Genomic DNA, 22,981 nt, shown 5'->3' with positions numbered 1-22,981 from the left:
ATACATTCCTGACAGCCTTTTTTTTATTTAGATGAAGGATATTTGAAAATCGTCGATCGTCTACATATATAAGCAAAACACGCAAGTATCATTCTCAAAATTTGTTGGTAGGTGGCAACTCTAAATCACATATGTTTTGAATTGTTGGTGTTGTTGCGAAACGAGACGCATTCATAAGTATTTTGGTAAAAAGAAAATAGTAAAACATACAAACGTTTTAAGTTTATTCCTATTCTTATAGTTTTTTTTTTTAAATATTTTATTTGCTTCTATAATCTTAGCTATTCGATTTCTGCAGCATAAGCAACATCGGTCCTATGTTTGTCAAGCGAACGTGTCAAAGTTTTTCCAGCCGCAAATCGATTTTTGCCGTAACAGCTGTTCTAAATCGACCGTACGCCTTAAATAAATAATAATATTAACATAGTAAAACTTATTTGTTGTGTCCACAGTAGCGGCAATTCTTGCAGGAGCACTTTGTTTGGATATCGATTTGTATCATCTGCCCCAAAACCCAAAATGACGTTGTCGGTTCAACCAAAAGTGGATGAAATAAAGCCAATAATGCGGTACATGACAAATTACTTGCTGCCTAAAACATTCAGCTTATTTATACAATCTATTGCAGCATAAACAATATTGAAAAATCTCAGCAGGACACTCGCGACTATCGTGGACTACAATTGGAAAATGGTCTCAAGGTATTACTTGTTTCTGATCCAACAACTGATGTGTCTGCTGCTGCACTTTCTGTGCAGGTTGGGTAAGAATTTAATGCTACATTTAACGGTTCCAAAGCTAGAGTGATCGACTGTGAGAGACCCGGTACGCAGGCCCTTAGATACCCAAACACGTATTTACACACCCACACACACACACACAAACAAGTACTTTCATTTATAATCACATACGCTGACTAAAACAGCGGTGGGCACGAAATTTGCAATCGTGAGCACTACAACAACATCTACAACAAACACAACTTCTGAAGTCATAAATCAAAGCAAAATGAACACTTTTATGACTCTGTGCATCGCGAAGAAAAATCTGTGTGGTTGTTGTTGGTTTTGACAAACCACAACAATTATACACTAAAAGAAGATCTAATTAATTTTATTTGCAAGTCGAACGCTTATTATGTGGTAAAAATCAAAACGCATCAAAACCAACTCTACGGTACGCGTCGCAGCCGAAACTCGATCATTTGCTGTGTGTTTGTTATTTTTTTTTTTATTGTGTGTCATAAATGAGTTGCGCGCGGCGCCAAAAGTTGTTGTTGTTGTCTGAGTGTTCTGAGTAGCGCGAGCAAGGGCTTGCCCATCGCTGGACTAAAACAATCCGCAAGTAAATTACGTATTAGCGTCGGAGTTATCTTCTTCTTCTTTCTCTAGCCCGTCGTTAACCGATGTTGTTCTGGCTATTATTGTTTATATTTTATTTTTGTTAAATTAACATCTAATAAAAGTAGTCGGCCAACAAATTATAGCATTCAAATTAAATAAAGAAATTAATTTAATTAAATATTATAAAATTTTAAAATCGGAAAGTTCAACAAAATTAAATTGAACATTAAAAATCTTATTTTTGTTAGCAACTTTGGATAGATGTTAAGAATAAAGTCGCTGATGCAAGGGACAGAAATTGTTGAACACCAATGCTATAAGACGTTAATAATCGGAACAATATTCCAATCTCCAGATGCCGCGTTCTTTAAGCTTCTACAGAGTCCCAATGTTCTCAAATTATCCGAAGCTCCTTTATAATTATTGTTCGGAGCTGAGTGTATACTTAAAAGTTTTAAAATTTAAATACTGATCAAGAAGTTGACGATAATTTGACCCGAATTTCCCACAAATTTCCCTGAAATTTTCTACGAATTTCGAATCGTATTTCCCTTCTCCGATTTATCGCTTCATATTTTTCGGCAGAATACTGATGGAAAATTTTCAGAGCAAATGTTACAATTTAAAATTCGCTCCAGTATAAGAAAACTTTTAAAATGATTTTGAAGTATTAGCCCTGATTTTTATGGCTGAGAAATTTTTTTTACAGAGTTGTCATACCGTTACCATGTATGATTACAAAACTGATATGTTTTGTTTCCATTTAATTAATTCCAATTTTGTCCAAATTAGCCCTTTAAAAAATGTAGAATTGTTTCATTTTGTATTATGCAGTAGTGAAAGCACTCAAAATGTTGTTCAAAATATATACCGAGAAATGTACTCGTTTCTGCACATACATACAAGGGAAGATTTACTAAATTACCCATTTATTTTCACAAATACTTTCGATAATTAGAACAGGTCGAGCAAATCTGGCAAATGTTTTAGGTTTGAATCGAGGTGTGATGACTTTCAATTATTTTAAAAGTCAAATAAAAATGTTATAATTTATCTGATGATGCTAAATTGCTTCTAATATATTTAAGTATTTTATAAATATTTTGTTTTCACTTTGATTTTATGCTAACCATGTCAAATTCACCAATTTATCTCTACCGAATTTGAACTCACCAGCTCAATATCAAGTGAATTTAATTCGTAAAATCTGGCCGAAAGTGAAAGCCCGAACAGGTAAAGGAAATTTATTTCCGCAAAATCTATCCGAAAGTGAAAACAGGAACAGGCCTGATTTACGACAAAACACTATAAAGTTGCTATTATACGAGAAAGGGAGAAACGGAGAATACATTCTTTTTGTATATAAATAGCATTATATGTGTACTATTTTAATAATATAAAGACGTATTATAAAATATATACTATAGTATTTTTTTGTATTGAATATAGTTTTTACCTTAGCTGTTTTTATTATTTCGCACACGATTAGTGTGTTGAACCCCCAACTAATTCTTATCTCTTAACGTATCATAAATCGCCCTCTATTAAGGTTTGTTTTTCCTTAGTTTAGAGCCCACGCTAGCAGACAAATATCAAATCATAATACGAATAGTTTCTCTTTGAAAATGGGAAGCTGGTAGATTACTATGTTGACAACCGCTTGGTGCATTTTCTTTACTCCATACAAATTGACCCACTCTAATGTATATTTGTATTGTAATATATAGTTCAGGAATTAGCATCTATTTTTAACATAACTACTTTTAAGACATGGTCCTCAATAAATATCTGGGATTGCGAATTAGGGCTATGGTAAACTAGTAATTCCCAGATATAATTTTATTATTGATGGGATATCCGGAAAAAGATACAATGAATATGTAATTTTTATTTTATAGAAATTAGTTTTCATTTAACAATTTAATTTAAATATTTATTTAAAATAAGTGAAAAATGTTACGTTTCCTGCTTTTTTTAAACATAGTACATGAAGTTTATGAGTTCCTTATCAAATCGGCCTACATAGCTCATCTTTTTATATATTCTCTTCTCTTTTTTTATTATAAATAGTAATATTTCGGTATTTTTTTTTTAATTTCAGTCACATGTCAGACCCGGAAAACCTTCCTGGCTTGGCGCACTTTTGTGAGCACATGCTCTTTCTGGGAACCGAGAAATATCCACACGAGAATGGCTACACCACATACCTATCGCAGAGCGGCGGCAGCAGCAATGCTGCTACGTATCCTCTGATGACCAAGTATCATTTCCATGTTGCCCCAGACAAATTGGATGGTGCTCTGGACCGTTTTGCGCAGTTCTTTATTGCCCCGCTATTTACATCCAGCGCCACTGAGCGGGAAATCAATGCGGTAAGTAGAAAAATAGTTTTGATTTTTTCTTTGGTTAATTCTTATTAATTGCAGGTTAATTCGGAGCATGAAAAGAACTTATCGAGCGATTTGTGGCGCATTAAGCAAGTGCAGCGTCACCTGGCCAAGTCGGACCATGCATTCAGCAAATTTGGCAGCGGGAACAAGGCCACGCTCTCCGAGATACCCAAGTCGAAGGGTATCGACGTGCGCGAGGAGCTGCTGAAGTTTCACAAAGATTGGTACTCAGCTAACATCATGTGCCTTGCGGTTATAGGAAAAGGTTGTGATTGCAGTCATGTTTTTATGAAATATAGTTAAATATACTTATTTATTATATAGAATCATTGGACAAACTGGAGGATATGGTGATTGAAAAGTTCTCGGAAATAGAAAATAAGGACGTACAGGTGCCAGAATGGCCACGACATCCCTACGCAGATGAACAGTATGGTCAGAAGGTTAAGATAGTGCCCATTAAGGATGTACGCTCCCTAACAATCAGCTTTACGACGGATGATATGACACAGTACTACAAATCAGGAGTAAGATTCAACAAAGTTTCGATTTACTGATCTAACTTAAATTCCAATTACAGCCTGACAATTATTTAACCCATCTCATCGGACATGAAGGCAAGGGCAGTATTTTGTCAGAATTGCGAAGACTTGGATGGTGTAATGAGTAAGTCAATTTTAGATTAAACATCCTATATAAGCTCTTTTTTATATTGATACATTTTTATCTTGTTACAGTCTCGTTGCCGGACACCAGAACACACAGAACGGTTTTGGTTTCTTTGATATTGTCGTGGATCTGACGCAGGAAGGCTTGGAACATGTAGATGATATTGTGAATATAATATTCCAGTATTTACGAATGCTGCGTCAGGAGGGACCTAAGAAATGGATCTTTGATGAATGTGTCAAGCTCAACGAAATGCGTTTCCGTTTTAAGGAAAAGGAACAGCCAGAGAACTTGGTCACCCATACAGTGTCGTCCATGCAGATATTTCCACTGGAAGAAGTGCTCATTGCACCATACCTGAGTAATGAATGGCGTCCCGAATTGATCTGCAAACTATTAGATGAACTGGTGCCCTCAAAAAGTCGAATCTCTCTAGTTAGTCAGAGCTATGATCAGTCCGTCAATCAAGTAGAACCGTATTATAAAACTAAATATGGTTTGGAGCGTATACCCACGAACACATTGCAGGTATGTTGGATTTTCGATAGGAGTTTTAATGTTTTATTTATTTCGAATAAATTGTAGAGTTGGGAAAGCTGCGATTCAAATGAGAACCTGAAATTGTCACTGCCAAACAGTTTTATACCGAACAACTTTGACATCGCAGAGGTTCCCAGTGATGCACCCAAACATCCCGTAATTATTATGGATACGCCCATTCTACGGGTGTGGCACAAGCAAGACAATCAATTTAACAAACCAAAAGCTTGCATGACCTTCGACATGTCAAATCCAATAGCCTATTTGGATCCCCTAAACTGCAATTTAAACCACATGATGATCATGCTCCTTAAGGATCAGCTCAACGAATATTTGTATGATGCGGAGCTGGCTAGTCTGAAGCTCAGCGTTATCACCAAACCATGTGGCATCGATGTAGGTTCACCATAAGTGTAATTGTTCAAGAAATTCATTTCATTAATATTTTTCCCCCTTTGTAGTTTACTATACGTGGCTTTAATGACAAGCAAGTGGTTCTTCTCGAGAAGTTGTTGGATCACTTGTTTGACTTCAGCATAGACGAGAAGCGATTTGACATACTGAAGGAGGAATACATACGATCATTAAAGAACTTTAACGCTGAACAGCCCTATCAACATTCCATCTATTATCTGGCCCTGCTGCTCACTGAGAATGCCTGGGCCAACGTTGAGCTGTTGGATGCTATGGAACGTGAGTTATTGACAGCAAACTATTAGATATATTTAAAATCTATTCAGCATTTGCTATGTATCTTTGGTTTCTTTACTTTAAAACGTATAAGTTTGTCAAAAGCGAAGTGTGTGTAGTATAAGGTACATATATTTTTGATCAGCATCAATAGTCGAGTTAATATAGCCCTATCTATCTGTATGACAATATTATAAAGACCATACGAGTTAGAGTCACCAAATTGTCCTCGAGTAATAGATTATATTCGGATTCTCCAATTATTAAAGATATATTTTTAAATTTGAATAATCTTTTGTTGCAGTTGTTTCCTATGATCGCGTGCTTAACTTTGCCAAGGAGTTTTTCCAGCGACTGCATACAGAGTGCTTCATCTTCGGCAATGTAACCAAGCAACAGGCGGCTGACATCGCAGGAAGAGTCAATAAGCGACTCGAGGAAACAAATGCCACCAAATTGCCAATTTTGGCACGACAAATGCTTAAAAAGCGCGAGTACAAACTGTTACCTGGTATGTAACCAAAAATATAATACTGTGGATGTGCATTAACTTTTTATTACATTGGTCAGGCGATAGCTATCTGTTTGAGAAGGAGAACGAGTATCATATGAGCTCCTGCACCCAGCTCTATATGCAATGTGGCGCACAAACAGATCACACGAATATTATGGTCAATTTGGTGTCCCAGGTGCTGTCAGAGCCTTGCTATGATTGCCTGCGCACAAAGGAGCAACTGGGCTACATTGTCTTCAGTGGAGTTCGTAAAGTGAATGGATCCAATGGCATTCGCATCATTGTGCAGTCGGCAAAGCATCCCTCATTTGTCGAAGATCGCATCGAGAATTTCCTGCAGACTTATTTGGTAGGCGTGTCTGACATTAAAAGAAGAAACAGTTGATCAATTAGTTATCCTTTTTTTTTGTAGCAAGTAATTGAGGACATGCCGCTGGATGAGTTCGAGCGCCACAAAGAGGCTTTAATTGTTAAGAAATTGGAGAAACCCAAGAATATATTCCAGCAATTTAGTCAGTTCTATGGTGAAATTGCCATGCAAACTTATCACTTTGAGCGCGAAGAGGCTGAAGTCGCAATACTCCGCAAAATATCGAAATCCGATTTTGTTGATTACTTCAAGGTACATATTATTGGGAAAGTACATATGTTGGAAATGCTCATGTGTTAATTGTTTTTGTTTAAATGAAATTGCAGAAATTCATAGCAAAGGATGGCGATGAACGCAGAGTTTTATCCGTGCATATTGTATCGACACTTAAGGATTCAAATGCCACAGCCACAACCACTGAGGACGATGTCAGCGAGGTGACGAACATGGAGCGACATAAGAAAATCAGTGATATAGTTGCATTCAAATCCTGCAAAGAATTGTATCCCATCGCAATGCCCTTCCTGGACATCAAGGCCAAGGGAGCCCGCAGCAAGCTATAATCGGCTGTATTTTCGCTGTACTTTTAGCTGTCCCTTTTTGGGTTGAAGAATGCCTGTTACGTGGTTTTGGTTGCTTTCTTTAATTTTATTAATAACAATTGATTATTGAACCCTTCACAAATATAATATAACTTGTATTAGAAGCGAGTTGTGCCTCACATAATTGCTACCAATAAGTGCACTATTTGGTATTGAAAATCCCATATCCAGTTTGGTCAGTTCCTGCGAGCTAAGATCTTGTGTGCGTCGATGACTTTGACTCTGATCCAATAGTGCAATCTTGTGCTTAAATGTCTCATGTTCGGCCCATTTTAAATGCTTGAATTGCCCACCCATATCCAGTATAATGTTGTTCTCCTTTCCGTTGCCATGATCGTTAGACGGATACGCCAATGTCAACTGCAAGTTGATCATCTCCCGATGCAAATGCTGAAATGTGCACCTTAACTGCACAGTCCGACCTGCATAAATGAGGACCATACTCAAATCACATTTTTTTTTTTTGCCAAAAATTGTACTTGCCTCTAATGCTAAATATGGGACTCTTGATGGACATGGTCGAGGCATTGGCAATGTGCTCCGTTATGTTCTCTAATTTCCAATAATAGGTAAATAATTTAATGTCCTGATCGGACAGCATCGTGTTGTTAAATTTGTCAACCTCTTCCTCCCGCTCTGGAGCATTTTCAAGTTGCTTCAGCTGAGGCTGCTTCTTCAAATTGATGTCTTGGCTTGGTTTCATGGTGATCTGTTCAAATTTGAGCCGTTTTATAGTGGCAGGCTTACTTATGGTTAGTGGAACAATTGGAATTGAGTTGCTGTCCTCTTCATCCTGCTTATCTGTCAGTTTCCTGAGTAATTCTTTTATTTCACGCAACTCTACGTAGAGTTTCTCTTCGAGATTTCGAAAGGCCAAATTCATCTCATCTAAATTAACAACTTATACTGTTTAGGAATCAGTTCATGCAAGGAGGGTGCAGGACATACCCGATCCACAGACTCCCTTAAGGGTCTTGGTTGTCACTGCCTCCGCCGATGCCTTGACCTCACCGGCATTTACGGTGCAAACTGCCCTCTGCACTTCACTGGGCAACTTAACGCCGGGCTCATCACTTTTCGAGTTGTCGTATCCATGGGAGTTAAGGCTGTTTCCATTTAAATTTCTGTCTGGCTCGTCAAGTGCGAGAACAGAGATTAAGAGAACACAACATGCCCCGTAAAATAACCACTTTGGCATCTCCTGGTAAATATTAAGTATGTCTATTTAGAATGATTCACGATATTTCCTACACTGAGTGCTCCGATGTCTGGGAGGCCACATTGACAACTGACGGATGGATGGGCAAGGGCCAAAATGAGAACACTTAGGAACAACGTTTGCTGAATGAAACGTTGACATTGTGTGAACATAACAAGTTTGAAAGTCTACAGTCGCGTAAACCAGACTGCGGCAGACCCTGTACTTTGGACCCTTTGCAATTGCTTCAAATAGTCAAAAATAAGGAAGAATACTTTACAAATGCTTTTGAGATTCGATTTTTAATCTTTTTTTTAACTAAATTAAATTTTTCAAAACACGTATTTTCTTTGCATTTTGATTGGATTTTTGATGCTGGAAGAGAGATTTTGTGGAATAATCGTTAAAATACACACTCTTTTTTGAAAGTAAATGTTTATAAAACAGGAAAAATACTCAAGAAAACAACAATTTTTTTTCAGTTAATTTTCAGAGCTAGACACATCAAACTTAAGGAATGCAAAACATGAATTTAGAACAGGACACAAAGTATATTTCTACATCTACTTTATGTCCTGTTCTAAATTCATGTTTTGCATACTTCAAGTTTGATGTGTCTAGCTCTAATATCATAATCCAGACTATACTTATACAAGTAAATCTCTTAGCTGATTAACACTTTCTACTTTCTAAGTACAGGGTCTAGAATAACATACAAACTTACATATGAATTTATGTTTATAAATATGCGACTGGGGTGTGTGTCTTGGCGATCTTCTAAATTTAGTGTCAATGTTTTCTACGATGGCGTTTAAAATATGAATGAAACATTTGAAGATTTTCAGATTGTCAAAAGATGTCGTAGGAACTCTTACATAGATCAATCCGATTAAAAAAGAATTGTAGAAATAATTGATAAAACTTTATTATATTTAATAATCTATCTAATTGGTTAATGGTAAGTACTCGTATTGCAGTTTTTATCCCAATGAGAAGAATGACAGTCTAAATGCCATTTCGACCATATTTTGTGGCACCTCGGGACGGTGGCACACAAATACTTCCTTCGTTGGAGATTGGAAGAGTCGTCCGACAACCACAAATTGGATACCTGCCTGATCCTTGGAGGCATTTGCCACTTCCATGGTAATGCCATGCTCCTTAACCATAGTGATGTCGTGGCTGCCATGTCCAATGGCGCTAGAAGATTCAGCCAGTTGTCGCCGATGATGCTTGGAGCGATCCAATACCAGGTGGATCATATGACATGCTCTACGCATCTCGGATAAGTATGGAAAACTCTCCGGAGTGGCGGTAAATGGACACAGGAGGACGCCGTTGGCCATGTCCACGTACACGTAGTGGATCACGGAATTCTTCCAGCCGGCGGATATTTTAACTGGCACCACATTATTGATTTCCTTCCACAGGGATGTAGTTATCTGGCTTTGGGTCTCTGCATTCAGATTGAGGCCGTAATGCAGAGGATGCTGCTCGGCAAAGTTTTCCCAGTCCGAGCCACTGTCGGAGTCTTCGGCAGGAGTCAGACGCCGTCGGGACATGTCATCCTCACTGGGCGTCAGGCTGTGTATCGATGATCCGCCCAGGGATGAGCACAATTGGGCCTCGTCATCGTTGGTGGAGGCGGAATGAGAGACGTTGGATTTTGGCTTAAGGAAAGATTCCAGCTTACTGCTGGATTCCTGTTCGTCGCCGGATTGCTCGATCTTGAGCTGATCCAATACCTCGGGCCTTTTGTTCGATATGGACCAGAACTTGGCCAGAGATTCAATACCGCACTGAATAAGATGATCCAATGTCTCCTGTATCTCCTCGATGTAGAACAACGAAGGAGGCACCGAGCCATATGCCTCCATTTCGGGGGCATCGACATACATCTTCAGGATGACGGTGAGGATCAAGTGGCTGCGGGAGCAGACGGTGAGAAAGTAGCGACCGGTGGCATTGGCCAGGACAATCTCCTCCCACACGTACATCTCACGCACCCGGACACTGGGAGCAGCTCCAATGAAGTCGAAGATGCCGCGACAGCGTAGAAAGAGCTCCACATTGGAGCGCACCTCGGCGGGCAGCAGGCTGGCCAGGAGGAAGTTGTCGTAGTACAGAGCACAGCCATAGATGAAGAACTCCCGGTGTGTGGTCAACGGCTCGTCGTTCCAGTTGCGGTAATCCATGGCCTCCATTTCGCTGAGGGCGTCAAAGATGCGCAGTTGCGCCTCCTTGGGCAATGGAAGATTCCGGGACTGCTGAAGCAGCTGCTCGAACTGCACCTCTCCACGAGGATGGGCCAAGAGGCGCGATCGTTGAATGCCACAAAAGTGACGCAGGAAGAGGCGCAATCCGTTCGAGCTGGAGCTGGAGAAGTTGTCCAGATTCAGACCCGGCAGCGAGAATCGAATGTAGCCAATGAGCTCGTCCGATCTCAAGCTGCATTCGGCGGAGCTGTACAATCTCGCTGCATAGGCGAACAACACGAGGAATCCATTCAACCGGCGATAATTGACAAAGTAGGGGACCTGCTCCACCAGGAGACGCGAGGTCAACGGCTCAGTCTGCAGCTCATTGAGCACTGAGGAGAGGGTGAGGAAGCTGCCTCGAGCCTTGTACAGGAAATTGGTTAAAGGGCTCTCCGGATAGTAATAGAGCGAGTCCTTGTGCTGGTCATGCTGATAGCACTCCGGTGGCAGGAGGAGCATTCCAAATGGGGTCAGGGTATCCGGGATCACGATTGCCGGCGGCAACAGCTGCTCAAAATGCTCAGCAAACATGGCGAAGCTGAGCAACTTGCTAACTTGCTGCCCCTGGCTGCCACTTGACGATTGGCCCAAAGATTCATGGGTGCCCGAGGTGGGGGGATCGGCAGTGCTGGTGCCTTGAAAGCACAGACAAACCTGGGTCGGTTCCAGGAACTGCTGCAGCAGCTCATCCAAATTGCTGGCATACAATTCGATGCCATTCAGGGACTTGAACCAATCTCCCCGCTTGATGCTGTGCGTCATCACGCTAATGTCATGCACAAAGCTGTCCACCATCAGACACTCGGGCTGATCCGGATAGGGGAGCACACGGAAGCCCAGTATGGACTCCACTGCGGTGGAGCGTCTACCAAACCGGAAGCGATCTGTGGCCGTTATAACCAACTCCAATTGTTTCAGATTCTCGCCGTCTGCGTGTGAATTCTTGATGTCTGCGAATCTAAACCCGTTGTTGTTGTCGTTGTTGGTGTTGTTGCTCTCTGATTCGTTGTTGTTGCTGCTCATGTATTGGTTGCCATTGTGTTTGCCCTGTTGGCCTCTATTCTGTTGCTGTTGCTGTTGTTGTTGTTGTCGTCTTGTTGTCTTCTTTCCCAGACGCAGTGAGCGTCGCAAGACTTCTCCACGTCGATCAGTCGCATTTGGCTTGACACTGGACACTTGGTATTCGGCATAGAAGAGACTGCCATCTTCGGCCACGTACTCCTCCCAGTTGACCAGGTCGCTGCCATCACTGAAAGAGCTGTTCAGCGAGGAACTCGATGTTGAATACGTCTCCGAGGCGTCCAAGCCAAGTCGTCGATCATTGGCTGTGGCTAATGATATACCCTGTGACTTGCGCATTTCATTGATCGCAAACAATCACAAAAAAATAAACAAAATCTATTGAAAACTTAATTCGCTTTTCTTCCGCTCCGTTCCGACTTCGCTCTCAAACAAATTGCAACTAAATGCTCAGCTCAATCTCTATCTTAGATACTTGCCCTCCCTCTCTAATAGCAAACCGGTTTACTTGCTCTCACGCCCAGGTAAATTCCAATGAGTTATGCTCCCTGCTCTTCGCCGCTCTCTTGAGCATTTCAATTTAACTACCGCTAGACATCGCTTTCGTCGCTTTGAGTTGAGTTCAGAAGGAAATTATCCCAGCTACAATTTATTACAATGTTTAATTTTCAATTGTTTTCGTAGTATTTCTCTTTTAATTAATTCAGTTGGAAATCTGGTAGGGTACGCCATGATAATTCCAATTTACAAAAACAAAAACATTCAGGTGTGCTCCGGAAATCTGTAAAGTTTTTGAAGATAATTGCTTTTAAAACCAACCATCCGAAATTTCAACAAAACTATTAGGCTTAGGAAAATTTTATACAAGGAATATTTTAACATATTCATTAAAAGTTTTTTTATGCATTTTTATTTGATTTAATTAATTATTTATTTAACTGCAAAATAATTTAATTCAAATTAATAAATATTACAATTTTTTAGGTATTTGAAAGCTATGGTTGGTAGCGGTCAAAACTTTTGTATTCATAGTAAAAATTGATCTCAACGCCTTTTTTATACTAATTTTTCAGGTATAATAAAAATAAAATCTATGTTCAAAAAAAAATTATTTTGTTACAATATTTATGACGAGCTTCTTATTTTTTGTTTCTCCTTCTTCTGTTTCTAATTTGTTCACCCCAATTTTAAAATAATGAATTGCACAATTAATGCTCTATCATTAAACAAATATTTATTAGTTATTACGATTTATTTGCAATAACGGTCTGCTTTCATTTTGCTACGCCTGTCCAAAAGCGTTTCATGTAAAAGTCCTTGGGCCTTGGCCTCTTCCAGCTCCTTGATAGTGTTCTTGCTAATGCGCATTTTCTTGTCCTGGAACTTTTGAAACTTTTTGCTAGTAAAAAAAAGGCAGTTGTTAAAATTGGGAATTCGATTGAATTGGCATCAAGGACACTTACACATAATTTTTCTCAACTTCGCCCAAGTCGCCTTTCTCTTCTTTCGGTTGGTCGTCAACAACAACGTCCCTGGCTGCATTCGTACGCACTCGACAGATTTCCTGATCTCCCACTTTTTTATGCAGAGCAACACAAGCATCATCCTCAGGATCAATGGACATGAAGTGACCCGTTTCCGACAATAATGCCATTTGTTTGCCCTAAATGAACAAATTGTAAATAAATGCAAACTTAAATCAACTTCTTAAGAGAACTTACCTCGAAAACAGGCTCCCATTGTTCCATGCTACCAACTGCTTCAGATCTTCCCGTAACCATACCATCCTTTTCAATTTTTACATATTTTCCGTAACCCGATTTGAAGGACACCTTGCGGTCGTTAATTGGAAATGCCGTAAATATCTCTTCTGGATCAGGACCATCGCCTTGATTGTGCGGTGCGCCCAGTGTAAACAATCTATAGAATTGATCATTGTAATCTCTTCATTTTATCTGATAATATGGTTGACATACCCATTGTCCAACGCCTTCAAATAACAGCGATCGCCAAACTCAATGGCCACCGAACCGACGATATTCGCTGCAGTCGTCGCCGTCCACCAGCCACCATGATGCACTGCATCCTCGTCAGTAGCCGACTTGCTTCGTTTGGATGTGGATGCATCGTCGTCCTTGTGTTCCTTTTCCTTCCTACGTTTTTTACTTTTTCTGCAAACAAAAACAATATTTATACTTCATCCACACCTCCCTTGATCTTTTATACTAACTTGTGTTTCTCTCCCTTTAGGACCAACTTTTTTATGCGAATATTTTCGTAGTCTGACATTATTTATTTAATTTACTTTTCTTAAAACACCGCAGCTAATAAACAAATAAAATATTAACGCAACCAACCCACGAATCCAGTGTTGTCAACTTGTTACAGGAACAAATAGTAGAGTTGGTTCGTTTCGTTCTGAGAAAGTTCAAAAGAACGGGTCATTGAAATGAACGAGTGAACTTATTCTGTAATTTATGAACTAAATCGGTCATTTTGTAGTTGGGCAGTTTAAATAAAAATTTTCAAACGGGCACAATACAAAACCATTTACAACAAACACACCTTCTTCGGTTGTACACGACCTGGCACAACTCGAGCATATGTTGTTGTTGGTTGTTTTTCTGAGGGATAACGGTAGTTTCCTCGACATAACGGTAGTTTCCAAGTCGTACCATTTTAGTCAAATTGCGAAAATAGTTGCAATTAAGAAAAAAAATCTTTTCTTTTTAATTTTTCTTAATATTGAAGATAGAATTTTTAAAAATTGTGCAGTTCTTTTTGTTAGAATTTTGTCGATTTTTCAAAAAATATATTTTTAAGAATTAAATTTGAAATTTCTCTCCCCTTGTGCTGACGATCCTCAAACCTTCATTTAATTTTATATCTTAGTTTTATTTAATTTCGAATATTAAATTTTCATTAAAGTATTCATTTATTCCAAAGTTATTGAAATTTTCAATATAACCTCTACACGAGGAAAAAGTGACGAAAGCATATTCCAGCCCAAAAATTTCTGATATCCAATTTTGTGACGAACAAAATAAAATTTAATATAAAAATTTTAAAATTTAAAATAAAAATACACGCAAAAAGGCTGAGCTACCACGAACATAATAAATACTTTTTGCGTGTATTATTATTTTTAATTGTAAAATTTTTATATTAAACTTTATTTTGGTTTGAGCTGCGAGAGTTTCAAATTTAGCTGGAATTATGCGTTTTCCCGGTAAGCTAGCGGGTTTTTCCAAAAGTCGTAGAACAAACATTTCTAGATTATCAAAGAGAAGTAAATCCCGATCATTACATCTAAGGTTAAGTCCATTTTTAAAATGTATCAAAATCTGCAACTTTTAAAATTTTGAAGCTAGAATTTTTGCAGATTGTTTGTTAGAGTTTTGTCAAATTTTGAACTTATTCTAATTGCTTTTTTGAAATTAGAATTAAACAAATATTTATTTGTAAAATAATAAATAATTAGTTAATACAAAATAACTTTTCAACCTTCAAGAACATCAGTAAGTAAATGATTGAGTCAGGACATGGAGTTTTATTACGTGTATGTAAAAGCTGAAAACAAATAATTGAAAAGCTTAAACGTATCATAACATAAATAATTTATTTTGAATAAAAAGTAAAATTAGGCGGCAGGATAAATATCAGTTGAAATCTGATGACTAGTGATAATATATATGTTCAAATGATGGCGAAAAAAATGTATAGGCAAATATTAGTAACTATATTTTGACTCAACATACAATGAGTGTTACATAACTTTATTATACCCATTTCTGGGTACAGGTTATATACACATATAAATACTGAAAGCGGAATGTAATACGGTTACATATATCCTTCCACGGACAACTGTTGCCACTGGCCCTGTAATTACAATTCCAGATTTAATAAATTATATCACAAGTAAAGAAATTGAAGAACATACCGCGATGCCTAGATTCCAGCCAGCTCCGGCGGGATTTTCTTTGGTTATGCCGCATCGTCGGCATATGACGCCATTCAGGGATATAGCCCAGACTTCCTTGCCGACAGACACAGAGCGAAAGCCACAGTGCGTCTCAGTGTGAGGTGGCACATTGGCGGCATTTGGAAGAAATTGCCAATGCGATCCCTCTGGGAATGTACGTGTGATTTCCCGGCGCACAGCCAGCCGTTGCTGATTGTCCAGTGCCCAAATACCAGCGCGGCCAACACTTATGGCCTTAAAAGTGACGCCAGGCGGCGCCTCCACCTGTTGCCAGGCGTCACCGCAGGGATTCAGCTTGTTGATGCCAAAGCGATAGAAGATCATTCCGTTGCGGGCCACCGCCCACACTTGGCCGGTGGGTGACACACTAATGCCAATCAGAGGCTGGTCGCTGACAATATGCTCCCAGGTGTCGCCACGAGGATTCAATGTGGTAACGCCATGTCTTATTAACACATCGCCATTGGAGGCAATCGCCCAAGCGGCCACGGGCATATCCTCGACATTGTGTGCACTGTCCACATCGTCGTCCAGCACCTGGAGTGCTGCATCGAGTATCTTCGAGTGACTGAGCTCCTGCCAAGGTCCACTGCTGCTTAGGCGACACTTTTTCATCCAGCGTCGTCGGCGCACACAGTCGGTTAGTTTTTTGTGGGCATGATAGGTGGCCGGAAAGTCAATGGCATACTGCCAACCCTCCTTGTCAGCGCCTCCGGGTATGTTGTAGTCGATGGCCCAGTCTGATATCCATTCACAGTGTGTGGACAGAAGCTTTGTATGCTCCTTGCTGCGCTTCTGTCGCCCACTTGCATCGCTCCACATGTGCCTATCTGTGGGCAGACTTTTTGCAGTGAAACCACTGATGGGATTCCAGCGCTGGTTCTCATACACATAGTAGGTGTGCGTGTCAATCATGGTGTTTATCTTGCCCGATCCTTCCAGCCCCTTCAGGAACATGCCTCCCCAGCCACCATTGTATGCCCAGGCCGTATTATCGCACGATATGCCCCATACCACATCGACGCCGCTGTTATAGACACGCTTCACATGACCGCCCATCTGGCGCCAGTGCATCTGTTGCATGGAGACAATCAACGAGGGCGAACGATACAGGACACTGAACAGCTTGACACGCCCACTCACATAGAGGCAGGTGACGGCCGCCGGATCAGTGCGGTATTTGTAGTCGGCATATACTGCATTATTAACCACTATTTGATATTGGTTCTGAAGAGCCCTGTTAATGTTTTATCAATGATTATTAAATACAAGTGCTGATAAACTATCTGATTACTCACCTGATTTTCACAGTAAAGCTCGCTCCGGGTGCAAATACCATATGATCATTGCGTATTTCCTCGAGCCATTCCGAGTCCGTCATTGAATTAAGTACGGTTGTTCGCTCATTGAAGCGTGGATTCAAATGCATGGCAATTACTCGGTATTTCTCCACTCGATGAGGCAATGCCTTGATATTTGAATGACACTGCAAATCAAAGCGAATCTGATCCGCATCATCATAGACGCATCCCGCAATTTCCAACTCGCTCCCACAAGGCATCCTATAGGCACAAAAAAAAAGTTATATGATAAGAATTAAGATTCGAGTCCCAGACTCAATTTAATTTACATATTATTGCGTCTTTTAATAATTTTTTAATCAAAAATCTGTGTGCCAAATTCGGTTGCTCTAGCTCATAAATGCTGATAAATTATTAATTATTAATTAATTAGGAATTGCAAATAAAAGTTGAGTTAAAAACCAGTTCGAAAATGTAACTAGGTGAATACCACAGAAATCAAAACCAACCAAAAATCTCCCAAAAATGTATGGAGATTTGGGAGATTTTCGTTTGGTTTCGCTTTCTGTGGCAACCTTGCATAAGAAAAGCTGAGTTATGGGTATTCGTATGGGGTATTTTGAAAAGAGGACACTTTTATTTCCATATTTTTTTAATAGAAGAAAATCATTTTTATTTTTCGATAAAAAGATTTATTTAAAAATTTAATATTTTTTATATAGACAGACCTTTTTTAATAGATGTTTTAAGGATACTTGGTATATCATTCTGCTATTAACTTTATTTAAAAATATTAAAATTACATCTTATTTAGTAACTTTTCTTTTAAAATTAAAAATAAATGGTATTCTGTAACTTCTATTAAAAAAAAAACTCGCAACTTCGTAAGTTTTTTGTTAAAGTCCAAAAATAAGTTACGGTTCTCGGAAAAAAATATAAAAGCAGTCTTGATATTTTTTTTGTCAAAGTTGTTTGTTCTGGAGACGGGATTATTTAATATCAGGGGTGCCACAGAAAGCGAAACCAATCTAAAATCTCCTACATTTTTGGGAAATTGGTTTCTTTTTTTATGGTACCCCTGTCTAAGTCGGAATTAGCTCATGATAAACACCTAAGTAAAGAATCTGTGTTCATATAATCTATGTATACACATACACTCCCATTTGTAAATACCTAAATATATACATATATATCAATATGTATACACACTCAGATTTTAAACTCACCCGTTGTAGAGCGTGTTGTAATAAGGTGTCTCACATGTAGATAAATCCATGCGCTCTACGTAATGACTGTGACCCACGTCGGTCTTTTCCAGCTGTTGGGCTTTCATGTTAGCCGCATCGAAGACAAAGACATCGCCCAGTTCGCTGGTTAGCCAAATGGCATTGCTAGCCGGCTTGCCCATCAGCATATTGATTTGACTGCACACGGAGGAGAGGTGCGATAGCCAATCCTCCATCTCCGCATCGCTGGCAAACTGCAGCTTGACCGGACTGCAGTTGACGGGCAGATGGAGCGCATGGATGGCCAGACGTGGAGCTCCCGGCTCGCTGCAACACTGCACACACGTAATGTCGGAGAGTGTGAACTGGATTTTGGTTGCTGCACCATCGGAACTGAGGACAGTAAACGTGCCGGAGTCACTATCAGTGCTGTCGCTGCCGCTGACGTTGCCGCCGTTTCCTCCATTGCCGCTCACCCACTCCAGCTCTATGAGGCAGTCCTCGTAGTCTCCAGCTGGATGCTGATATCGAGCATCCGCCGATTTCACCCAAGATGTTAGCTCCACGGCCTTTTCGAAATGCGTTGCCTGCTGCAACTTGGCCAGGATCTGCTGACGTTGCTGCAGCTTGTCGAGTATATCGTTTCGCCAAGTGGGATTCGCATCGGCTTTGCCATCATTGGATAGATGGTCATTGAACCAGTTGGGAATGTTGTTGGTGTCCACAGTGACAGCTCCAGTAGCTATGCAGCTCCACATAACGTCACACTCGGTCCAAAACTGCGAGCCATTGTGATCGTCGTCTTCGCCAAGGAATGCATCGGATCCATGCGCCGATTCCGACTCAAAAACAGCCGAATCACTTTCTGGATGTGCCTCAGTGCCAACAACAGATCCAACGCTACGCACCGGTGACCAGGCTCTCGGATTCTTCAGCTGCGTCTCAAACTTGCCACTGATCACGGCGATCTCAGCAGCCGGAGCACTCGAGGCATGCGATGTCGGCTCTCTCAGTGCTGTGGCTCTGTGCTTCTGCCTCTCGTTGAGATTGAGGCTGCCAATTGTGGGAGGGGAATCTGCGTTCAGCTTCCAGCGCTCACTTTTCAAGCGACTATTGAGACCATTGTTCAAGGTGGCACTGCTGCGGGTAGCGACTGTCTCGATGACGGCACACGTTTCCACCACACCCTTCTCCTTCTCCTTTGAATAGAGATTGGAGAAACTCTGATGCTTGGAGCCGGGCGTAGAGCTGCTGCCACCACTTTTACGTGAAACTATGGATAAGGAACTGGAGGAGCGGCTTATTTGCATGGAACACTGAATCTTAAGCCATTTCTTGCCGGTAGGATCGGCGGCACTCACTCCGGATCTGTAGTATATAGCGCGGTCGGCAGCTCCTATGGCAAACACCTGTTGAATAATAACGAATAATTGATAATCAAATGGGATCAAGTGAAGGAGATCATTACCTGATCATTGGGAGCGACAGATATCATCGATAGATTGCCAACCATTTCCACCCATCCTCTGCCTATGGCGGCATCCTCACTTATCCCGGCGGCATCACCTTTAATGCCGCGTCGAAACCAGGCGTGATGATCGTTTGTAATACACCAGACTGCATCTGTGCCCACAGATATCTGCAGAATACGCAATCCACGTGGCGTATCCGTCTGTGCACTTGTCGCCACTGGCGGCTTCACATCCAGCCACGCCTCTCCCGACAGATTATCCCGGGTAATCCCAGTGCGCACGATGACGCGTCCATTGTAGAGCACCGCCCAGACGAGACCCGTTGGACCGACGCTAATCTGCGAGAGCTCACTCCCTGTGGGTGTATTGATGGCAGTCCAACGGAGTCCCTCGGGTGCGAACTGTGTGACGCCAGTGCGAAACATGGCCCGACCATGTGCAGTTATGGCCCAGACACAGAGCGTGCCGGCTCGGGCATTGGGCACATGGGTCCCACCAATGGCCACATCGATGAAGGGCTCCTGAGTGGGATCCTTGTGGAGGGGGGCCACGGCACACCAGCTGTTGAGCGCCGCATAACGCCGAAATCGTATCCACTTGCGTCGCCTCACATACGAGTTCCATGATTTCTTGGCGGAGTACGACGCGGGAAAATCCAAGGCGTACATCCAACCATCTTCGGGCAACTGTTGACCATCCAGTTCGAGGTCCAAGTGCCAATCGCCGTCCCACTGCCAGGCCATCGAAGGCAGCCGTATCTTGTCCACGCTCCTCTCGACGCTGCCATCCATATTGGAATACTTGTAACGGTCGGTGGGCAGCAGCGTCTTCGAAAATCCCTCGATGGGCAGCCAGCGCTCGTTCTCATATGACTCTTCCCTGACGCGGATCGGCACATCCAGTCCATGCACATGTACATACACCTGCCGATCCCCACCAATGGCCCACATATAGTTGGGAACAGCGCAGATTTTCTTGAACTCCAAACCGAGATACGGGAACTCGCGCCATCCACTTGAGCTCGTCGACAGCGTGTGAACGCGTCCCTCGCTGCTGCTGGCGAACAGTAGACTGCTGGGCATTTCTTATTCCCGTTTCGCGATTGTTTTTAACTATATTTCTTTTGCTTCAGTCTATCTTTGTGCTCCATAGTGGCACGCACCAAAGAATTGATTTTCCGTTCAAGTCGACTTCAAGTTGCCACATCCTCAAAATTGCGATATCAGCTGGCTGAAGAACTCAAGTGGCAACCATGTCCATTTGGGGAATTCCTGCAAATAATAACAACACGTTTATACGCGTTACGGGTGTTCAACAAATCTCAAACAGCGCAAAAGCAACGCAAAAGCAATTGTTTGTGTTTCTGAATACAAGTAACCATTGTTTTTAAATGGCTAAAAAATGTTGAGAGATTTGACAATCTTTAATATATACTGAATTGAATTCAAATACTTTTTATATTGAATAATAATGCATAAAACATATATTTATCAGGTGTGTTCTACAAATTTATAACAGCGCTTAAGCAAACCAAAAGCAATTGTTAGTGTTCCCGAAAAAAAGAAACCATTGCTTTCAAATGACAACAAAATATTTGAGAGATTTGTCAAAATTAAATATTTATTAAATTGAATTAAAATATCCTTAAACTTAGTAATAATGCAAAAAAAAATATGTTCGAAAGTATTAAATCTCTGAGATTTTAGGAAGACCAGCATTCCGATCGGTTGTTTTCAAAAACATTTCTCATCAAAAGCTCTAGAGTTTTCTGAAACACACCTGTATACAATATTCCGACTTAATAAACTTAATAAATTTGTGGCAGTGGATTTTTTTGACTTTGAAAATATGGTCGAAAAAATTAAATCTCTGAAATTTAAAGAACCACAACAATTCGAGCAGTTATTTTAAAAGCAATTCTCTTTAAAAACTCTGGAGATTTTTAAAACACATTTGAGTACAACCAGAATTTCGAACCATTTTTACTTTTTCTGGTCACTCTACACATTTTGTATGGAGCAGCTGATTGGCTGTTTATGGAATACCCTTATTAATACCACAAGTAAGTGGCAAATATAAGCAATTATAAATGTTAATTAAGAATTTCTATTTAATAACAGTTGTCCAGGGCTGAAAATGTTGCTAGCTACATGTAAATTGTAAGTAGGTAGATGTAACATGTATTGTTCGAGCAGTCTGGCAACCACAGCAACCACGCATTGTTTATAAAAATTTGTCATTAACTTAACCTCGAGATCAAATTCTACAACAGTTTACTTAGCAGTAGCAGTAAAACTATAACAAAATCCGATTGCCAGGCGTTATCCACGACCTCAAAAAAGTTTCCCTTTCCCTTAATGGGATTAATTGAAAGTGCTCTAAGAAAACCACAAGTCAACATGGACAGCGTTGAAGCTCAATTTGTGCGCGATGCAATCGCCAATAATAAGGTCGCAATTTTCAGCAAAAGTTATTGTCCGTACTGCACAATGGCTAAGGAGGTAGGATAGCACTTAGTGTTAGGGATATAATTCTTTAAACTAATGTCACGCTTATAAACTTTCAGCCATTTCGTAAGTTGAATGTAAATGCATTGATTGTGGAGCTAGATGGGCGTAAGGATGGCAATGAAATACAATCGGTGTTGGGCGAGATGACAGGCGGTCGCACGGTAAGTTAGCGTATATCATTCATAAAACTTGTTGCTGTTATTTTACCAATTATCTTTTGCTCTTCCTTCCGTAGGTACCTCGCGTTTTTATAGACGGAAAATTTGTGGGTGGCGGTACGGATATTAAACGCATGTACGAAATGGGAACCCTGCAAAAGTACTTTGAATAGTCTTAGTATAAGTTGGTAAATTTTGTTTATTTTAATGAAAAATTGTACAAATGGTGTATCATAAATTGTATTTTCTTACTAAGTAAATTCATTGCGGTTTTGTGGCAAAGCTTACATCACTTATTAAAAACAAAGAATAATGATATAAATAGTCCGTTTTAAATAAAACAATGCAATTAAATGGAATTGTTAAAGACAATAAATTTATAATTTACTATGGATAATCATTGAAAAGTGGAATACTTACTTATTCTTATAACCGGTTGCGCAAACAAACGTTAAAGCTTAACATAAATCGGAGTCCTGCATCATGATTCATTTTTTTTATCCAAATTCGTACAAAGTTGTTTTTATTCATCACTGCGGACGGCAGACCGCGCTAGTGAAGAAAACAAAAATTTTAAATTCGACTAAAATGACAGCTGAAATTGAAAATGTGATGCGATTCTTTTATTCCTTAATTTTTCTTCATTAGATTTTCGTTTCCTGTGTACTTCACTAAAATCAAATTGAGGGTCCAAATGTGGAAGCTCATTTTCTTAATTGATAAGGCAGTTAAAGA

General features: G+C 40.2%; 6 protein-coding genes across 8 annotated transcripts; 2 read left to right on the top strand and 4 right to left on the bottom strand.

Moving 5' to 3' along the window:
• Positions 1 to 126: 126 nt before the first annotated feature.
• Positions 127 to 7,242, top strand: LOC117787901 (insulin-degrading enzyme). 3 transcript variants are annotated; one of them, XM_034626527.1, is made up of 15 exons: positions 142 to 185; positions 282 to 394; positions 453 to 569; positions 629 to 763; positions 3,445 to 3,715; positions 3,770 to 3,998; positions 4,058 to 4,260; positions 4,314 to 4,399; positions 4,471 to 4,930; positions 4,988 to 5,338; positions 5,404 to 5,635; positions 5,937 to 6,143; positions 6,203 to 6,495; positions 6,559 to 6,768; positions 6,843 to 7,242. In XM_034626527.1, exons 2-15 carry the CDS (start codon positions 318 to 320, stop codon positions 7,077 to 7,079), a joined length of 3,108 nt encoding a protein of 1,035 aa, XP_034482418.1. In that variant the 5' UTR covers positions 142 to 185; positions 282 to 317; the 3' UTR covers positions 7,080 to 7,242. The 3 variants fall into 3 exon arrangements, with proteins under 3 accessions (XP_034482421.1, XP_034482418.1, XP_034482419.1); XM_034626528.1 differs by having other exon boundaries at positions 145 to 185; positions 299 to 394; XM_034626530.1 differs by lacking the exon at positions 282 to 394 and having other exon boundaries at positions 127 to 185.
• LOC117788533 lies at positions 7,154 to 8,316 on the bottom strand. The gene is made up of 3 exons (XM_034627318.1): positions 8,067 to 8,316; positions 7,602 to 8,006; positions 7,154 to 7,540 (listed from the first exon to the last, which is right to left on the bottom strand). Exons 1-3 carry the CDS (start codon positions 8,314 to 8,316, stop codon positions 7,194 to 7,196), a joined length of 1,002 nt encoding a protein of 333 aa, XP_034483209.1. The 3' UTR covers positions 7,154 to 7,193.
• A 905-nt stretch (positions 8,317 to 9,221) lies between these two features.
• Positions 9,222 to 11,933, bottom strand: LOC117788532 (protein inturned). Its single transcript, XM_034627317.1, has one exon. It carries the CDS (start codon positions 11,931 to 11,933, stop codon positions 9,297 to 9,299), a length of 2,637 nt encoding a protein of 878 aa, XP_034483208.1. The 3' UTR covers positions 9,222 to 9,296.
• Positions 11,934 to 12,802: 869 nt separating this feature from the next.
• Positions 12,803 to 13,940, bottom strand: LOC117786925 (protein FRG1 homolog). Its single transcript, XM_034625346.1, has 5 exons — positions 13,825 to 13,940; positions 13,571 to 13,765; positions 13,316 to 13,514; positions 13,058 to 13,257; positions 12,803 to 12,993 (listed from the first exon to the last, which is right to left on the bottom strand). Exons 1-5 carry the CDS (start codon positions 13,881 to 13,883, stop codon positions 12,846 to 12,848), a joined length of 801 nt encoding a protein of 266 aa, XP_034481237.1. The 5' UTR covers positions 13,884 to 13,940; the 3' UTR covers positions 12,803 to 12,845.
• Positions 13,941 to 15,127: 1,187 nt separating this feature from the next.
• Positions 15,128 to 20,816, bottom strand: LOC117788083 (tectonin beta-propeller repeat-containing protein). The gene is made up of 5 exons (XM_034626748.1): positions 19,575 to 20,816; positions 18,107 to 19,515; positions 16,878 to 17,141; positions 15,538 to 16,816; positions 15,128 to 15,476 (listed from the first exon to the last, which is right to left on the bottom strand). The coding sequence occupies exons 1-5, from the start codon at positions 20,658 to 20,660 to the stop codon at positions 15,438 to 15,440; spliced, it is 4,077 nt and encodes a 1,358-aa protein (XP_034482639.1). The 5' UTR covers positions 20,661 to 20,816; the 3' UTR covers positions 15,128 to 15,437.
• Positions 20,817 to 21,788: 972 nt separating this feature from the next.
• Positions 21,789 to 22,568, top strand: LOC117787098 (glutaredoxin-C4). Its single transcript, XM_034625542.1, has 3 exons — positions 21,789 to 22,079; positions 22,145 to 22,249; positions 22,324 to 22,568. The coding sequence occupies exons 1-3, from the start codon at positions 21,936 to 21,938 to the stop codon at positions 22,417 to 22,419; spliced, it is 345 nt and encodes a 114-aa protein (XP_034481433.1). The 5' UTR covers positions 21,789 to 21,935; the 3' UTR covers positions 22,420 to 22,568.
• Positions 22,569 to 22,981: the final 413 nt, after the last annotated feature.

Source organism: Drosophila innubila (genome assembly GCF_004354385.1).
Source record: "Drosophila innubila isolate TH190305 chromosome 3L unlocalized genomic scaffold, UK_Dinn_1.0 0_D_3L, whole genome shotgun sequence".
In the NCBI taxonomy this organism is placed as follows: Eukaryota; Metazoa; Arthropoda; class Insecta; order Diptera; family Drosophilidae; genus Drosophila; species Drosophila innubila.
This window is presented reverse-complemented; position numbering and strand designations above follow the sequence as displayed.

Bases quoted from the DNA above. Each gene is read 5' to 3' on its own strand.
- LOC117788532 (XM_034627317.1), bottom strand. From the start codon at position 11,933: ATGCGCAAGTCACAGGGTATATCATTAGCCACAGCCAATGATCGACGA.
- LOC117788533 (XM_034627318.1), bottom strand. From the start codon at position 8,316: ATGCCAAAGTGGTTATTTTACGGGGCATGTTGTGTTCTCTTAATCTCT. The intron at 8,007-8,066 runs GTATGTCCTGCA...TTGTTAATTTAG, and splicing joins TAAGGGAGTCTGTGGATCGG to ATGAGATGAATTTGGCCTTT. The intron at 7,541-7,601 runs GCAAGTACAATT...TCATTTATGCAG, and splicing joins TCCCATATTTAGCATTAGAG to GTCGGACTGTGCAGTTAAGG.
- LOC117788083 (XM_034626748.1), bottom strand. From the start codon at position 20,660: ATGCCCAGCAGTCTACTGTTCGCCAGCAGCAGCGAGGGACGCGTTCAC. The intron at 19,516-19,574 runs GTAATGATCTCC...ATTATTCAACAG, and splicing joins CTGTCGCTCCCAATGATCAG to GTGTTTGCCATAGGAGCTGC. The intron at 16,817-16,877 runs GTGAGTAATCAG...AAACATTAACAG, and splicing joins AGCTTTACTGTGAAAATCAG to GGCTCTTCAGAACCAATATC.
- LOC117787901 (XM_034626527.1), top strand. From the start codon at position 318: ATGTTTGTCAAGCGAACGTGTCAAAGTTTTTCCAGCCGCAAATCGATT. The intron at 764-3,444 runs GTAAGAATTTAA...TTTTAATTTCAG, and splicing joins GCACTTTCTGTGCAGGTTGG to TCACATGTCAGACCCGGAAA. The intron at 6,769-6,842 runs GTACATATTATT...ATGAAATTGCAG, and splicing joins ATTTTGTTGATTACTTCAAG to AAATTCATAGCAAAGGATGG.
- LOC117787098 (XM_034625542.1), top strand. From the start codon at position 21,936: ATGGGATTAATTGAAAGTGCTCTAAGAAAACCACAAGTCAACATGGAC. The intron at 22,080-22,144 runs GTAGGATAGCAC...ATAAACTTTCAG, and splicing joins ACTGCACAATGGCTAAGGAG to CCATTTCGTAAGTTGAATGT. The intron at 22,250-22,323 runs GTAAGTTAGCGT...TTCCTTCCGTAG, and splicing joins AGATGACAGGCGGTCGCACG to GTACCTCGCGTTTTTATAGA.
- LOC117786925 (XM_034625346.1), bottom strand. From the start codon at position 13,883: ATGTCAGACTACGAAAATATTCGCATAAAAAAGTTGGTCCTAAAGGGA. The intron at 13,766-13,824 runs GTTAGTATAAAA...TTTTGTTTGCAG, and splicing joins CTAAAGGGAGAGAAACACAA to AAAAAGTAAAAAACGTAGGA. The intron at 12,994-13,057 runs GTAAGTGTCCTT...TTTTTTTACTAG, and splicing joins GAAGTTGAGAAAAATTATGT to CAAAAAGTTTCAAAAGTTCC.